Source organism: Tenrec ecaudatus, chromosome 9 (assembly GCF_050624435.1).
Source record: "Tenrec ecaudatus isolate mTenEca1 chromosome 9, mTenEca1.hap1, whole genome shotgun sequence".
Classification (NCBI taxonomy): Eukaryota; Metazoa; Chordata; class Mammalia; order Afrosoricida; family Tenrecidae; genus Tenrec; species Tenrec ecaudatus.
This window is the reverse complement of record NC_134538.1, coordinates 148,579,411-148,598,366: the sequence shown is the minus strand read 5'-3', so window position 1 is coordinate 148,598,366 and position 18,956 is coordinate 148,579,411. Positions and strand designations below refer to the sequence as shown.

General features: G+C 47.0%; 1 protein-coding gene across 2 annotated transcripts in view; it reads right to left on the bottom strand.

Moving 5' to 3' along the window:
• AHCYL2 (adenosylhomocysteinase like 2) overlaps nt 1-6,225 on the bottom strand; it is a 140,210-nt gene extending 133,985 nt beyond the window's left edge. For both annotated transcript variants that reach the window (XM_075558650.1, XM_075558651.1), the window contains exon 1: nt 5,815-6,225. In XM_075558650.1, the coding sequence (XP_075414765.1) occupies nt 5,815-6,177 (363 nt within the window). In that variant the 5' untranslated portion in view covers nt 6,178-6,225. The remainder of the gene's footprint in view (nt 1-5,814) is intronic.
• Nucleotides 6,226-18,956: the final 12,731 nt, after the last annotated feature.

Sequence of the window (18,956 nt, the reverse complement as noted above, 5' to 3'; positions counted from 1 at the left end):
ACTGGACCGCCTGAGAGCAAGAAACGAGTGGCCGGGAAAGGACTGTGAGGAAGATGAAGCAGGTGACTGAGGGGAAGGGGAGGTGAGGCATGGTGCTTGAGGCCTCTCCTTGGGAGAGGGTGGATTCTGAGATCTACCGGCTTGTACGGAGTGACCTGAGCAGAGGCGTGAGAGCGGTAACTTAAACATATTTTCATATGGCAGTCTGGTCCCGGAAGTAAGTTGTCAGCATGGCAAAGCTTCTTCTCACTGTTGCTATGGGCATGGTTCCATCTACTCATGCCAAAGGTATCACCGGCTAGTCGAGTCTTGGGCAAGTTATTATTATACTGCCTCCTATGTGAAGCAAAGATACTAAAACCTACCAAATGAAAAATCTTATCTTACATAGGTAAGATAGAAAGTGTCTAAAACCCACTGCCATGGAATCGTGACTGGTGACCCTACGTGGCAGAATAGACCCCCCAGTTTCCAAGAGTGTCATCGTCACAGATGCAGACTGCCTGCCACCTCTTCCTCCTGCAGAATGGCAAGTGTTTCTAACCAATGACCTGTCGGTTCAAAGCTGAGTGATTAACCACTGGGCTACCAGAGCTGCGTCCAGTCAGTTCCAACTCATAGCCACACAGTCCTGCCCTATCCTCACACGTGCTCCTATGTTTGAGTCCACTGTTGCAGCCGTTGTGTCCATCCATCTCGTCAAGGGCCTTCCTAGTGCAGATTAAGTACTCCGTAAATGGCAATCCTTATGAGCGTCTTCAGTCAAGAGATGAGTTTCCAAGAAAAGGTTGTCAATCGTATCAAGTGGTTAGTGACCAAAAGGTTCATGTTGGAGCTCTGTGAAGGCGAAGTTTGTAGAGAAGATAAATCCAGTGTTAGGCTCAAGTTATGTAACATTCAATGATAGCTTTGAAGTACTCAGAAAGGCTGTAAGGAAACGTCTTGTAGTCAGAGAATCTCAGCGAGCTGCTGCGGAACCTCTGCAGCCTTTCTTAATAGTGGTTCTAAGCTCAGAAGAACTAGACCCAGACTGATCTATTTCTGATGATACAGTCTTAGGGAAAAAAGAGTAAGAAATCATGAGCTCCTCGTATTGATGGAAGAAGGAAAATGGCTAACTGAATTTTACAGCTAAAACCATACACACCACGAGTGCTAAATTCCTCAGTTGATCCATTTAGTTCAGGACCTGCTATGGAAAATATTTTCAATCCACGGCTGGTTTCCCCGCCAGTGTCACCAAGCTCAGGCCATAAGTCTGCAAACTGCACTGAAAACTGATAACGCTGATTAAACTACAGCTCTGATTAGGTATACGGAATTTGGAATGCTAACCACAAGGCCCAGCAGTTCGAAACCTCTTTCTGCTCCATGGGAGAAGGGTAAAGCTTTCTGCTCCCCAAAAGATTTGCAGTAACCCACAGGGGTAGTTCTACTCTGGTCTGCAGGGTCGTTAGGGGTCAGAATCAACCTGACGGCTGTGAGTTTGGACTTTTTTTGAGTGGTGCCCACAAGGTGCACTGATGGCATTGTCAGTTAAGTGCCAACCTGCTAACCATCAGGTCAGGGGCTCAAACCCACTAGCCACTCTGTAGAACAAAGAGGAAGCTGTCTGTTCCTGTAAAACAGCAGTTCTCAACCTGTGGGTCAAGACCCCTTTGGGGGTCAAATGACCCTTTCACAGGGGTTTCCCGGTACATAACAGTAGCAAAATGACAGTGATGAAGTAGCAACGAAAATCATTTTATGGTTGGGGCAGGGGGGGGGGGGTCACCACAACATGAAGAACTGTATGAAAGGGTCACAGCATTAGGAAGGTTGAGAATCACTGATCCAGAAGGTTCCATCAGAGAAAGGCTCCATGGCCTTTGGGCTTCGGAGCCAGACAGATGAGGGTTCTGTTACTGCCACCACCATACTATGTAGTAACCTTGAGCCAAATTCCTTACCCTCTCCAGTCCTCAGCTTCCTCATCAGTAACACAATGACGATACTCCTTATCGCTGAGGACTCTTAAACGATAAAAAAAAAAAAGGATGCCAAGCTCTAAAGGCAATGACTGGTGCACAGCAGGAAAACATCACAGTTAGTATATTCCCCCTTCTGAGTTACAAAGGCTTAATGAGAGATGGATTCCTCCAGAAGGTGGGATTTTAAAACACTGGAGGGAACTGTTAGCTGGGCAGGAAGTGGCAGGGGCATATTCCTCTGGTACTCACGTTTCCGTTAAACTTAAAAATGCAGGGCAAGTGTTTGCGATCCCCAGTAAATTCCTGGTGGGAGAGGGGCATGGGGATCTTGAATTGCTAGTCCATCTGTAAGATATGCTTCTCTCCCTCTTCTGATTTTGGAATCCTTTGAGGTTACACATGTGGATATACTTTTTTCCAGCTTCTTCTTAAAGCCCTGACTCAGACCCTCCCAGCCTCGGGTGTGGGATGACCTAAGCCTCCGGGAGTGAGACTCCCTTTAGTGTGCGCTGAGGATGTGAAAAGCCCCTGGGAGATGGCCAGAACGGGGTACACAGAGCTAGAAATAGGCAACCTGAAAGCCACACGTGTTAGAAAGAGACAGACCCGGATCTGAGTGCTTTCTCTGCCACCACCGACATGGAGAGTCTTGGGCAAGAGACTTTTACCTCCCGGGCCTCCTTTCCTCATCAATGAAATGGAAATGATGTTGTCAGCCACATCTCACTGTCTGGTCACCATGAGCTACGAGCCCATAACCTTTCATGCTAGCATATGAACGGCCGGCCACTGGTAAGAGCAGGGTCACGGTGCCAACTGCCTTGCTGAACACTTTGCAGGCCTGCCCTTTCCTAACCAGTAAATGGCATCGTACCATTCCCACATCCCATGGCTCCATGAGAGTCATCCCAGTTCAGTCATCTATAATTACCTAAATCCAGGGCCAGACATAGCTCAGGCAGCTCAATCCATTCTCCCCTAACAGCAGAGAAGCCAGTGCAAAGTCACTGCTTTGCCAAAAGACACGGAGTCTGGTTGCACATGGTTGGTTATTACCGCTCCTGATGTCAGCACAAACTCGTTGGGTTTCTTGGGCTTACCACGGATCATCGGCATGTTGTAACCTTCCCGCCACACAGCTCCTTGTGCCTGGTCTTCCCTGCAGAGGAAATCCCCTTGAGGACTGGACCTGTCCTCCCAGCTCACTCGTCGCTTCTCAACAAAGAGGTTCCTGGTTGGTTGGGTCCACTTAGTGTGAGCTTCTCCAAGAAAGATATTAGGTCCAAATGTGTGAAGAGCTCTGGCCCCAGAGCACAAGTTACAGGGTAGAACTAGGTTCCAAAGACAGGCTGTGCTCCCTTCTAGGGGTTCCCTCTTTTTAACTACGGCCCTTGGGAATTCTGGCTCTTACAACGCTTCTTTCCTTCGCTGTCACTCCAAAGCCGAGTAATGGTAACCAAGAAAACTGAACAGGGATCTACGGCTGGAGGAAGGAGAACCAGTGTTGGAAAGTGCCTGTGTGTGTCAGTTACAAGATAAAAGCAACAGTTCCCAACCACACAGCCCAATATCCCAACCCCTCGCTACAGGTTCAGAAGAACAGGAGGGAAGCACCATCAACTGCTCCCTTAAATTGATAATCTGAAAATCAAGGGAGGTGCGCTGAATCAAAATGGCCACATTGCAATCCCTGGGTGAGGCCACTTTAAATTTGGGGGAACTGATGCTATGTTTCTTTTCACTTGGCCAAATTAGGATTAAGAAAAGTAAAGGCTATGCCCCCGCCAAAGGCAGCTCTTTCAATGTCCTTAATTGTGTCATCCAAATGTATCCTTGCCCAGGAGTTTTCACCTGCTTCAAGTCAAGCAGGAACGTTGCTCTGGGGTGTAATTAACATAGTAGGCAAGCTCAGCCCTGTCGTGCACAGCCTTGAGGCTGCTGAGTAAGTCTAGAATCATGGGACCCGTATTTTCATGGAGGAAGAAGGATTGGGGGGGGGGAGGGCGTCAGCGACAGGAAAAATAGTCACGAAACATATTTAGAATTAAGAAAACAGACTGGTGTGCGAACCTGTGGTGTGCAAGCTTTTTACAAGTGAACTGTGTACTTTCCCCAAGGAGGTCAGGATGGTATGAAGGAAGCCATGATGGGGAGAATAAGATACAACCAGTCCTTCATCACCACCCTAACAGCTGCCATTTCTTAATGTACCCCTCAGGACCGCTGTACCCAATCCTCAGTGGTAGAGTGTTTATAGAAGAGGAATCATATTTAGACACTTTGGAAATTATCCCCAAGCTAGTTAGTAGTGGAAGTAAGATTCAAATCCAGGCCTGCCTGATTGTAGACCCTGTGTTCTAAAAGAAGAAGTTTTATTCTCAAGAGATCTAATCAAAGTAAGAGACACGACACACAAAAAGACCCTTGTTACGGATGTTAGCTGTCACTGGGACTTAATCACAGGGAAAGGACTTGACCAAAGTTATAAAGCAGCTCAAGTTGTCACACACAGAATTCCGATTTCTAGATCCGTGTCCAGGTCTAACAGAGATGAGCACTGGGACCCACGATGCATCTCTACCTATAATTGTTCCAGGAGCTTCAGACTGCAACAGACAGGACATTGTCCCAAACCACCATTAAACCAATCCCCTCAGTACCTCGGGCAGTGTCTGTTTGCCACCTATGTTTGGGTCGCTAGAACGAAAGGGTCCTCTGCCTTCGACCTGAACCCTTTACATGTATTACAGCAAAAAGTATACCTGGATCCAGGGCTCCCCTTTAGCTGTCTGACACAGAAGCCAATGCAGACTGCACATCACTTCTTTTGTGTGTGTGCTATTCGGATAAAGCGGTTGAAAGTCGTTCAGAATCACCCAGAAGAAAATCACGGATCACACAGTGTTCATAACGGAAATGAGCTCTAGAAGCCTTTTTTGTGTGACCCACACCAACTCTTACCTTTTCTTCGAACATTTGCCGATTGGTTATGGCGGTGGTTCCGCTTTAAGAGAGAAAGCAATACACACCCGAGGGATGGTAGCTAAAGTAAGGACACACCACCACGGGTTAGCAGACAGCTGGACACACACACACACACACACACACACACACACACACACACACACACACTCCACAGTGGTCTAGCTCTAAACCTACTGCCTCTTCAAACTTCGTGAAAGAAGTCGGTCCTTGAGAGAGAGAGCCCCAAGGGATCGGTTCTCCCAAAGGAGAAGCATTTCTTCCTGACACTTTCAGATCGTGTGGGGAAAAGAAAAACCAACAGCCATTCTCTCTCCATACCCAGCTTAGTAATTCTGAGCGGAGAGGGAAAGCTTCCCAAGAGAAGGGAATAGAAGTGTCGGCCCACCGCCTGCCCGTCTAGACTCCCACCAGAGCCTAGGTAGGACAGTCTCTGGAATGAAGGGCACACACAGCCGCTGCGGACTGCTCTGGGGCGACAGGCAGCCGGCCACCGGGAGGCAGCGGGTCACCCCATCTCTACAGCTCAGGGCTGCGGGGCGAGGTACCCACAGGCTGGCTCGTTCCCCGGGTCGGTTGCTCTCCGACAGCGCTCAGGTGTTCCCACCACCAAGGGGTCTCCTCCCCGCACGCAGGAGGGATGTGTTGGGGCGCAGGGCCGGGGGCGGGGTCCTCGGTGTCTCGGGTGCCCTGCCTATTCCAAGGAGCCAGAGCGCGCCGGCTCGGGTCCCCCCGCCCTGGGCGGCCGTGTCCAGCCCTGGGGCCTGATGGCAGCACGGGGACGGAGTGGGCTCCGGGGAAAGGGACAGCGAGGACGGCGCGCAGGGCGCCCCCGGCCCTCCCAGCCCCTCGGCCCCGGTACCTTCTTGACGGTGCGCGGCGCCTCGGTGACGGTGCCGTCGGGGCTGACCAGGGCCTCGCCGCCGTCGCGGTGCCGCTGATGCTGGTGATGCGGGTCGCTCCGCTTCATGGCCGACGCCTGCGGCACCTTCCCGGCGGCGGGGCTGAGCGCCGCGGCGGGCCCCGAGCCCGGGCCGGGAGCCGGGGGCCGCTCGGCGGCCGGAGCGGGAGCCTCGGGGTCCCCGCCGCCCGCCGGGGGAGACATGGCGCCCACGGCCGCCGTGCTCAGTCCGAGCTGCGGTTCCACCTCGGAGGGGCTCAGGTCCTTCAGCTCCACCTCGGGCACCTTGGCGGCAGCCGCTGCTGACACAACCTGCACCGACATCACCGCCTCCGCTGCAACCGCCGCCTCGGGCTCCAGCTCCAGCTCGGCCCCGCCTCCTGCCTCCCTTCCCTCCCCCATGCCCCCACTCCTCCCCTCCATCGCCTCCGCTCCCACCCCCTGCCACCGCCCGCCAGCCCGCCCGCCCGGCCCCGGCCCCGGCCCCGGCCCCGGCCCGCCCCGGCCCGCCCCGGCGCGGCCCCTCCCCAGCCCGGCCCGCGCGCGAAGGGTCACGGAACCTGTAGTGCGCGAGGTGCGGGCCGCACGCGCAGAAGAGGCTGTGGGACTTCATTCCCCGACCTGCACCGCGCGCCGCCGGGGGGGCGAGCCCGCCGATGCCTCCTGGGAGTTGTAGTCGCAGGGGAGCTTCCTCCCGAAAGTGGCTAGGACTCTGAAGAGAAGAGCGAGTTCTCGGCGCCGCTGACTAACGGAAAAGGATGAGGATAGGTGACCAGAAGGAAGGGATGAGGAAGAGCAAGTCCCCCGAGGAGCTGCGGCTTCCGGGGAGGAAACGCCAGAAACCCTACGGGTGGACGGGAAGGTGGGGGAGGACGACCGTACCCTGTCAGCGTGAATGTCCGGCGTGTGCACGCCTGCGGTCACGTGCGCGCGGGCATTTAAAGGAATAGCGGCGGCGGCCTGTGAGTCGCGCGAGGCTGGAGGCCCGGAGCGAGCCTGGTTTTGCTGCCTCCAGGAAACAGAGACCCTAAAATCTTTAGCATAGCACCCTCGTGGCCCGTTGGGTTAGGCACTGGGCTGCTTGCTTACTGCAAGGTGGGCAGTTCAAACCCACCCACTACTCTGAGACCGTTTCCCGTAAAGATTGATAGTTTGGGAAATTCCAGAGAACCGTCCTGTAGGGTCGGTGTGAATCGGAGTCACCGGGGTGGGCTGGGGGAGGGTTCACACCTTTAGGAAGTTTTAGTGGCTTTGTTGATGGAAAGAGTAAAGTGGTACCTGAACCGCTGTGCTGGTTTGGACCACATTCTGTGCAATTCCAAAGGAAGTTAGGTATCCCTTGGTTGAAATGTAAAAGCTGAGGGATTACGAGGTCCCTCCATGGATGCCAAATCTTCTTTTACCTGTTAACCCTTAATTAAGGGACTACAGGCAGTCCCCCGATGACCATATCTAAGCCGGTCAGAACAGTTAGGTGTGGCTTAGATTTCTATCTTTCGCCAGACAAATGTTTGCCTTTGTATGTAGTTCGCAGTGTGCCTTTATTGAGGAGCCCCCGTGTTTCAGTAGTTACCATTGGGCTGCTAACTGCAAAGGCAGCAGCAGAAACCCATGCTCCGCTCCACCGCAGAAATAGCCTCCCATAAAGAGCGCCTGACTCAGAAGCGCACAGGGGCAGTTCTACCCTGCCCTATAGGGTCACCATGTAGCTGAATGGACTCAATGGCAGTGAGGTTTGGTTGGAGGTACCTTTATATGCATTAAATAACACTTCTGGGGGGAAAACGTCTGGGCACCTCTTTAGCATAATATGGAAAGTAGTTACATAGTTGATCCTCCTCACTAAGTAGTGCCCATTTGTTCATGGGAACCATGTAGTGTCTGAAAGTTTTTCTATAATAGGTTTGTCATTCAGGGGTGTATATCAGAACAACACTTTTAACCTGGGGACTTCCTATAATGTGAATTCTATGAAAGACACTAGCATCATTTATGCCCCCTGCCCCCTCACCACCACCTCCCAAGAAAGCATTACCCTGGAATTGACTCAACTGCTGCATGTGGCAGAGTAGAACGGTCCTCCCTAAGCATTTTCAGCGCTGGATCCTGCAGAAGTAGATCCCTAGGCCTTTCTGTTGAGGGACCTCTGAGGGGAATTGACCCTCCAAGCTTTTAGGTAGTAGCCAAATATATTAATTATATTCTCTAGGGATTCAGCAACCCAGAGGAAGGTTAACCTAAGGTGTGGATAACGATTTCCCTAAGCTATGGGACTTAGGAGGGAGCCCTCTGGGTGTAGTGGGTACATCTTGGGCTGCTAACCACAAGGTCAGCAGCTCGAAACCAGCAGCCGCTCCTCAAAAGAAAGAAGAGACTTTCTACTCCCATAGTTAGAGTCAGATATCCATGGAGCAGTACTACTTTGTCCTAGACCAGCGGTTTTCCACCTGTGGGTCGCGACCCCTTTGGGGGGTCAAACGGCCCCTTCACAGGGGTCGCCCAATTCATAACAGTAGCAAAATGACAATGATGAAGTAGCAATGAAAATTTTTTGGTTGGGGAGGTCACCACCATATGAGGAACTACATTAAAGGGTCACGGCATTAGGAAGGTTAAGAACCACTGTCCTATATGGTCGCTTTGAGTAGGCACCAGCTCAATAGCAGAGAGTTTAATTCTGGGGGGCCCTGATGGCTTGGCGGGTTACTTGTTGGACTGATAACTGCGAGGTCAGCAGTTCAAAGCATTAGCTGCTCCTCAAGAGAAAAATGAGACTTTTCACTCGTGTAAAAATTTACACTCATAAAAGTTCACAGGCCCAATTCTACTCTGTCCTAGAGGGTCACAGTAAGTCAAGATCAACTCGATGGCAGTAAGTTTTGGGGTTTGTTTATGGGGTTTGGAAAGATTCTTTGTATATTTTCTGTTTTGTTTAAAATTCTTACATTTATTTTAAAAGGTGTAAATGCAAAACATATGGCAATTTACTTTTAATAGCGAAAAAGATATCTGAAGAAACAGCCCAATTGTTCACTGCATTAGTCCGTGTTAACTAAAGAAACAAATCCAGTGACACTCGTGTGTAAGAGAGAACTTTATATCAAAGAGTAATTGTACATTAAGAAAACATCCCAGTCCAGTCCAGTTCAAATCCATAAGTCCGATATTAGCCCATATGTCAATACTAGTCCATAGGTTCCTCTTTAGACTCACACAGCCATGCAATGATGCTGAATGCAGGAAGATCACAGGCCGGTGGGTGGAAAGTCTTATGGATCCAGTGGTGGTGGAAGCATCTCAGTGCTGGCCTGGTTCTCCATGTGACTCCTCAAGCTCCAGTGCTCTGGATCCATCAGTGTAGCTCCCATGTGTCTTGTCAGCAGGAAGACAAAGTAGGGGTGCATGTGGGTCTGGCCTCCAGTGAGCTATTTATCTCTGTAGCACCTCCAGATGAGGTAATCAAGCTGCGACCTGATTGACAGGCTAAACTCCACCCCTTCACTTTTAATAGTCTCAAATTGACACCAGATTATGTAACTACCATCAGTAGATGAAAAGATAAACCAAGGTGATGTAGCATATACCAAACAGCCATTGAGTTGCTTCCAAATTATAGTAACCCTGAAATAACATGAATGACCCTTGAAAAATAAGCAAAGTGAAACAAATCAGACGCAAGAGGACAATTACTGTATGACCTCATTTATATGAACCCTCTAGAATAGGCAGATACATAGAGACAGAAAGTTGATAGGTTATCAGGGCCCTGGAGTAGGGAGAAATGCAGAGTTATTATGGAAAGAACACTGGGTTTGGGTTTGGAAGCATGCATATCTACTGTTTGGAAATTTGTACATTAAAATTTGTTTTGGAGATGGATAATTGTGGTGGTTGCACTGCATGTGAATGTGGATTACATCATAGAATTTCACTTCGAAACAGCATTTTTGTGACACATACATAGTTCATACTACAATTTAAAATTAATCAGATTCGGAAGAAAATAATGAAAAGTCTTCCATTTATAAATTGAAGTCATAGAGAAGGTTGACTAGATTGAGAATCTAATCAACCTGACTTAGTCCAGATCACTTCACCGATCACCCATATAACATCAGCTACATACCTGGCACAAAATATTAAATGATGTAGGAAGCATCCAAAGAGGATGAAAGGAATTCACAGAGAGTTGTCATACCAAAAAGCACTGGTCGATTGTCAGCTATTTTAAAAGGCAGTACATGATCAAACACTCGTGGGGAGGAAGGACGACATCCAAGCTGCACTGAAGGCATTGGCAACCAAAATAAAGCAAGTTTCTGGACGTTGACAGCATGCCAACAAGATACTTCAGTAGATTCAACACAGGAAGTACTCACTCGTGTATGCCAAGCAATTTGGAAGGCAGCTACCTAGACAACTGACTGGACCAACAACCAAACCAAACTCGCTACTACCTAGTCGATTCCAAGTCATAGTAACCGTTCATGGGATTCCCGAACATTATTTCTGGGGATGGACACTTTATCTTTCGCCTGAATAGCAGCTGGTGGATTTGAACTCCTGACCATGTGGTTAGCAGCACCCATGCATGACCCACTGTGTCACCAAGAGATCCATATTTATAACCATTCCAGTGAACAGTGGCCCAATGCAATGCAGAAAATATCCCCAAAATAGCCCATGCATTTGGCTGAAGATAATTCAAACAGTGCAGCAGTGCATCAGCAGGGAACTGGCAGATACAACCCAGACAGCAGAGCATGTGGAACAAGGATTATCATTGCTGATGTAAGGTGGATTGTGGCTGAGAGCAGAGAATACCAGAAAAATTTCTACCTGTGTTTTATTGACTATGCAAAGACATTTTAACAGTTTTATTGATGTATAACTTACATACCATACAATTCAGTGGTTTAAATATTTCTAAAAGAGGTGTGCAATCATCGATCAATTTTAGAACATCCCGTACGGTCAGCTCCTCATTTCCTTCCATCCTCCCCTGACAACCCTAAGAGACGATTGACCTAGTTACTGTATAGATTTACCTATTATGGATTTCACATCAAAGTATACCAAAAACAACCACCGTCACACATACACACACAACCTAAATCCAAAATAAAAACCAGAACAAAATTTTAATGGGTCAAAGGGAAAATAAATAAGAAGGTGTTAAATGTGTTCCTAACCACATCTGTATTAGTCCACTCGCCCACGCACTCTGACTAAGGGCAAAGCTGCTCACCTCCTTGGTCTGTGCTCAGAGGGGAGTCACCAGACATTTGACTGTGCATCACAACAAATTATGGGTAACATTGCAAAGAATGAGAATTCCCCAAACACTTGCTTTTTCTCATGGCAACCAGCACATAGACCAAGAGGCAGTCATGCAAATAGAACAAGGGTATACTGCATGTTTTCAAATCAGGAAAAGTGTGTGTCGGCATTGCAGCCTTTCATCATACTTATTCAATCTACATACTGAGCCGATCATCTGAAAACTCCAGTGAAGAGCACAGCGTCAGGATTGGTAAGAGACTGATGAACAACCTGCAACATGAAGGTGACCGTACCCTGCCACACCACCTTACTTGCTGAAAACAAAGAGGACTTGAAGCACTCCCTGATGTAGGGATTACACCTTCACTTAACTAAAATGTAAAAAATCCACCAAACTGGGCCAGTAAACAATAGCATGATAACTAGAGAGGAAATTGAAGTTGTCAGGGATCCCATTTTACTTGGATCCATAATCAGTAGTCATGGAAGCAACAGTCAAGAAACTAAATAATGCATTGCATTGGGCAAATCTGCTGCAAAAGACCTCTTTCAATCGTTCAGAAACAAAACTATCACTTTGAGGATTAAAGTACCCCTGATCCAAGCCCCTGGTATTTTCAATCACCTCGTATGCATGAGAAAGTAGGACACAGTGAATAAAGAAGACTAAAGAAGAATTGATGTATCGGAATTACGGTATTAGCAAAGAATATTGAATATGCCATGGATTTCCAGAAGAATGAATAAATCTGTGCTGGAAGAAGTGCGCCAAAAATGGTCCTTAGAAGCATCTTGAACTTATTTCATGAGCATGTGATCAGGAGGGACTGGCCTCTGGAGAAGAACACCATGCTTGGTAAAGTAGAGGGTCAGTGAAAAAGAGGAAGACCCTCAATGAGATGGACTGACACAGTCGCCGCAACAATGGGCTCAAACATAGCAATGACTGGCTGTGAAGATGGTGCAAGAGCTGGACAGTGTTTTGTTGTGTTGTACAAGGATTTGTCATGAGGTGGCACCAACTCAACAGTATCTGACAATAATAAGTACCAGTGACAATTAAAAGTACTCAAATGAACAAAAAGTAGAATAGAATTAAAAGCTATTTGTGTCACCATTTGGTTGTAGGAAATCCTGCCACTTGGACATGTTTGCTTCAGAGGTCGTTAAACTTCTCTGTGGACTTCTCCTGGGTCTCATTTTCCTTCCTCCCATCTCAGAGATAACAACTGTCCCGAATGTGCATGTGTAGGGAACTGCTGTTTCCACACACACGTGTTTTCTTTCACCAATATGCTGTCTTGCATGTTTTAAAACTTTAAAGGGAGGTTTGTAACCTTTAGAATTAAGGTTGGCAAAGACTTTTTTTAATGATAAAAGAAATGCTTATTATAAAATATTAGACTAAAAAGGAGATAAAATTGCACAGGTCCAAGATTTTAACTATGAAAGCAATTCTTAAAGAAAATACGTTGAGGGAGGGGGGAGCGGGGAGGGAGGGGAAAAAAGAGGACTTGATGCAAAGGGCTTAAATGGAGAGCAGATGCTTTGAATATGATTAGGGCAAAGAATGTACAGATGTGCTTTATACAATTGATGTATATATGGATTGTGATAAGAGTTGTTTGAGTCACTAATAAAATGTTAAAAAAAGAAAGAAAATACGGTAAGATGCAAATGACTCTGAGGGACAGACTATGGGTGGGTTTCTTCTCTATTTCCAGAGAAACAGAGGCAGAGAGGACCTTCTTTGTTATGACTGCTCCGGGAACAAGCCACAGGCCTGACAACCTCACAGACACAGGACAAGTCTTTGGAATAACTTTTCCCTAGCCCCTGACAAGAACGGAGAGTGAGGAAAACAACACAACACAACACAACACAACACAAAAATCACCGACTTATATCTCCTGAGCCACAACTACCTTGGAAAGATGGCCACTTTTTAAAGTCCTCCTACCCTGAAGAGTATCTTTCATGTTCCCATCTCCAAAGTTGTGCCCCACTCTGTCAGAAGACATCTGAACTGGACCGTTTCTACTAAGCCCATATGTCTGCCAGACTCAAGGGCTTCTTAAGCTTTCTCTTCACACTCTGGCTTCCAGAATTTCCTTCCTGTTAAAATAAACCAGCGTAGCGCTGCATCCTCCAGCTGTCGGGGCAGAGATTAGCGGCTCTATAACTGATTTCTTTCTTCCCCCTAATGCGCAAGGGGCTGTGATACAGACACCTGGCATGTGTTGGAGGTCTGAGGCAGCAGCTGCCTACCTGGACTGCCACTAGAATTACTAGAATTGAGGGGATGAATTAAGTCTTCCAAGGGATGTGGTTACAAAACATAGTGAGTTGGCGCACTGGGAAGAAACTAATATTAACCCTTCCTTTATGCAGGCACCAGTGGCTGATTGTGGTCAAACATCAAGGCACATGCCTCCCCTATTCTCAGTCCCATCCCTACACCCTGCTGCTCCTAGTCTTACTGCTCCTGGGGGACAGGGGCCACAGTTGAAGGTTGAAGTATCATACTGGCAACAGGACTGTCTGGACTACAGGTCTTTCTTCATCTGGCTCATTCAGTTCCCGAACTCTTGACAGGAAAGCATGCATCTTCCACTTAGGAGACTGGGAGAACTTCTCCAAGATATCTGACCAGCCCAAAAGGAAAAAACAAAAGCAAACAAAACCTGAAGATACAAAAAGTGAGAGTGACCCAAGGAACTGCCCGGCTGATTACCTCACAGTGAAGTCACCCCTTGCTCAGAGAGCTTCCGGTAGAGACCATTTACTGCCACATTCATAAGCAGGAGTAGAGTCCCCAGAAGGTGAGACAATCCAGAGACCAAAGTAAGAACACGGTGAAAAGTAATTACATGACGAAAGCAAGCAAGCAGACAAACCTCACTACCGTTGAGTTGTTGCTAACTCAGCAGCCCCTGTGGGTTCCTGAGACTCTAACTCTTTATGGGAGTAGAAAGCTTCATTTTCTCCCAAAAATAAAACAAGACCTTCCCTGTGCGGCCAAAAAGTCACTGATATGCCTAGAGATTTAAGAGACTGACTGCACTGGTGAAAGGAGAGTGCGTGTTGTACATTCAGAAAAAAATACGGGGCCTGAAAATGAAAGCACGGTGGGGTGGTGGGAATGAAACACTCAATAAATGAAAAGAGAAAGAGATTCAAAATAGAAAAGATAAATAAATTATAGAGCTACCCAGGCATTCCAACTTCTGAATAATGGGAATACCTGAATGAAGTACCGAAAAAAACGAAGGGCTGAATTTCATCCAAGAGTTAATTTTTTAATTTCCCAGAACTGAAAGACAAGTATCGGCAATGAAAGGACTCACTAGATGCCCAGCCTAATGGATGAAATTAAACCCCTTCCCATTTAAATCCTTGTGATGTTTCAAAATACACAGGACAACGAGAAAATCGTTCAAATGTCTGGAGTCAATGAAGGATGCATTTTTACACGAGCTCAGTGGTTCTCAACCTTCCTCAGTGCTGTAACCCTTTGATACAGTTCCTCATGTTGTGGTGACCCCCTAACCATAAAATTATTTTCATGGCTACTTCATCACTGTCATTTTGTTGCTGTTATGAATCAGGTGACCCCTGTGAAAGGGTCTTGACCCACAGGTTGAGAACCACTTCACAAGCTCAAGAATGGGAAATACATCAGACTTATTACCATCAAACCTCTTGGAAAATGATAGGCAATGCCTTCACATTTCTTGCCTTCTCTACACAAGAAAGCAACAATTTGCCAATATTAGGAGGGCCACTGATTTGACAGTGGGGAGCTGGGTGGAGGATCAGGGGATCTACTTTCTTCTGAAATTTTAAATCAATCCTCCTGCTTCTATCTCCACCCTCACAATACCTGCTGTCTCTGATTCAGAGCCTTTTGTGGGTCCCAAATTTTCTCCACCTCTGATTAAGACTGTCAAATCGGCCTGATAACTTAGCATTCATCACTGGCTCCTCTTCCCCACCTCTTCTTTTTTCTCCCCATCTCATAAGAAACCAGCAAAAAGAACATATTATTTAGCCTCAGAATTGGGGACTCAAATGATAATGTCGAAAGTGAACATTCAAGAGCATGACTAAGCATGCAATTCAGATATACAGAAGCAAATATGTAAACTGGCAGCATTGCAGGCTGGCCAGCTTCAGGGTGAGGAGAGGGCATAACAATGAGCAGCAGCCCCAAACTGACCCCGATGAGGTAGAACTCAGACATAGCTCCACTCTCGAACCTCTTTACCAATTCCCATACCAACCCTCCTCTTCCCACCACCCCCACACACCTAGCAGAGTATATTCAGATGCGTAGTTTATCAGGGAAGCAGCTGGTTACAGTTTAGGATCAGGATCCACTTGGAAGTTACAGGAACAACTCAGGATAGAGCCCAATCACAACAGCTTCTTTTAAAGAAATAATCTATTATTAATTGGGAGTTAATACATGTATCAATCATTCCATAGTCCAATCACGTCAAGTAGAATTGTACAATTGCTACCATAATCAGTTTCCACACATTGTTTTTCTTCCTGGACTCCTTGACATCATCTTCCCCTCCCCCAATCCCTTATTCTATTTGTTGTCCCTGTGGGTTCATCAATCCTGGGTTTCATATACTGGAAAACATACAATGCAACTTCAAGAGGATGACCCTCGATGGCATAACACCGCTGAGATACACCCTAATATGAACGAAAAAAAAAACACAAAACAAAACAAAAATACAGAAAATGTTCAAAACTAGATCAGGTTCGGTGTGCATCAGAGGGGGAAATCAAAATTTTATTTTAACCATTCAAGTCAGATTGATGCCTTTGATCTTCTATCCTCATCTTTCCAATGCCCTGCCCTCTGTTTAGTAACCACTTTCCCCCATCCCTCTGTTGTGGGTGAAAGGATTTCACTGGAGGCTTATTTCCTATATAGATCCCACAAATGAATCTTGGGCACTGTGTTGGACAGGGTTCTCTAGAGAGACAACACCAGATTGCTAGTAATTATATATAAATATATTTATAAAGATAGATATATAATACAAGAAATGAACTGTTAAATTATATACAGATAGATAATACAAGAATTTAACAGTTAAATTATAAAGCAGTGAGATGCTAGCAGTCCTTTAAGGCTTGAGAGCCGCCAGTTGCCAGCCCTTTCTGTAGAGAGAGCTGGGCTATATATACCCAGGTAGCAAACAGCAAGGCAGGTCACCAACTGTCATCAACTGTCGGTCCCCAGCTCCAGAGATGAACATTCCAATCATGTGGGCTTAAAGGGACCTCAACTTACAGTGACACAGTCCACAGGCTAGGCATCCCACAGGTAGTGTACCCCTTTAAACTGAGGCACAGAACAAGCAAGGCGAGGCTCACCGAGCCATTTATCCCTCTGCCCTTCAGTTAATCCTACTTGTGTTTGTCGGCCAGGCTGGCACAGTCAACTATTGCAGGCGCCCATTGTCATCCATAGCCTTCTACAAAACGGATTCTCACAATTTGGGCTCTGATAGTAGTCCCTCCTTCGACTTCAGATTATATGGTTTACAATCTTTCAGTAACCGATACTGGTGTGCTTCTTCCATGTGGACTTAGTTGACCTCTCACTTAGATGGCTGCTTGTTTGGAGACAAGGCTTTAAGACCCTGGAAGCTATTTTATCTGATAACCGGGCACCATCTAATTTCTTTGCCAAGTTTTGCTACACACCCATATCTTCTGTGTTCCCTTCCTGAGAGCAGGTATCCAGCAGGGTCATGATGTAAGAACTAATTGCTCATAACTTGGAGCTAGGATTTAGTGTGAGCCCAATGCCCATTCCTAGATCTAGGTTTGTGTGTGTGTGTTTTATTATTGTCTTTTTTTTAAATCTGCCTTTGGATCCCTTTCAAAACTTCCTTGTGAATTTATGGTAGAGTCTTATCAACCATCCTCCTGGAGCAAGAGAGCTACTTAACTGTGCCTGCAGGCAGCCCTTGCCGCTGGGTGCTGCTCAGGCCTGGCCTCTGCCTGTTCCAGCAAGTGTTACAGGTCTTCAGCTCTGCTGATAAGCACTTGCAGACACCCTCCTCCTGCCCAAAGGCACTCGGCGCTCTCATTCCACAGGGCAGCAAGCCTTCAGTCATTCCTTCCTACGGGCTTGGTCTTCTGTTTCTGCTGCTGCTCTCTAGGCCGATGGATTCTATTGTGCTTGTTGCTGTTTCTTGCCATCTTGTGCCATCTCCAGTGTTGGAGTTTGACTCCTATGTCTAGAAGTACAGGCACCCTGGGCCCAAGGGACATACTCTGCTCCCAGCTCTTCTTGATGGTAGTGAGGTCTTCCCTCAACCTTTGGGATGGGCTTAAAAATTTTTTTATTAAATTCTTTTATTGGGGGCTCTTACATCTATTATCACAATCCATACATTCATCCATTGTGTCAAGCACATTGTTGCCATCATCATTTTCAAAGAATTTTCTTTCTACTTGAGCCCTTGCTATCAGCTCCTCATTTCCCCCCTCCCTCCCCCACCTTCCCTCTCTCATGAACCTTTGATAAGTTATAGATTATTATTTTCATATCTTACATCATCTTGTCACCCTTCACCCACCTTTCTGTTGTTCATCCCCCTGGGAGGGGGTTATATGTTGATCCTTGTGATCGATTCCCCCTTTCTGCCCCCACCTTTCCCTTTTCCTCCTGGTATCGCTATTCTCATAAACCCTGAGGGGTTTATCTATCCTGGATTCCCTGTGTTGTGAGCTCTTATCTGTAGCAGTGTGCATACTCTGGCCTAATCCAATTTGTAAGGTAGAACTGAAGTCATGATAGTGGGGGGAAGGAAATATTAAAGAACTAGAGGAAAGTTGTGTTTCATCGGTGCTGTACTGCACCCTGACTGGCTCCTCTCTTCCTTGTGACCCCTCTGTGAGGGGATGTACAGTTGTCTACAGATGGCCTTGGGGTCTCCACTCCTTGTCTCCCCCACTCCCTCATGGACTCTTTTTAAGCCTAGCAGGATGGTAAAACTGATCAATTCCCTACAGAGGCACCAGGCGCCTTATTTGCCTAATCCCACTCCCGCAAGGACTCCACACACCTTCTTTGCGGACACCTGAGTGAACACTTTAACAAACTGTCTAAGCTCTGCAAGCTTCCACACCTTATTTGCAGAGTCTTACCCAATTCTCTTGTGGATGTTACAAAAACGTGGCTAGAAAAGCCATATAATATAAAATTGATTCATAGCAGCACCACAGTGTGAGTGGGTTACCAAGACAACTGTTTTAATTAGCAAGACTGTTTAGCTTTTCAGACGACAGCGTGTGTAACTTAGATGAAAGTAAAAACTTAAAAAAAAAAAAAAGAAAGTAAAAACTTTCAAAGCGGCGAAGACGATGCTCTAAGTTGTTTGTAGATGCACAGATGCCCATATGTACATGGGAGCATGAACATGAAGAGCTAAACATTTATTTGTTTTCTCTAGAAGAGGAGAGGAACAGGAGGGAAATGGGACTAGAGAAATCGGTAACAGTAGACTTCAGCTTAGTTTGTCAGAAGCCATCCTTGTGTGAGGCTCCGACGAGCAGGTCTCCGTTCTGTGAAAATCAGCATTTTGAACACACGGAGGAGGATCACATCAGGCCCCAAAGTGAAGGCTGCCCCCATCATTCTATAGCTGCCAAACCACTGCAAATCGTGGTCCAGCCGAGAGACCCACAGCATCACAGACTCCATGGTGCTCACCTCACAGCTTGGCATTCATTATGGCCCATCCACATGTTAATGCTCGAAGCAGTCTGCTAGGAGGTTTTGCCAT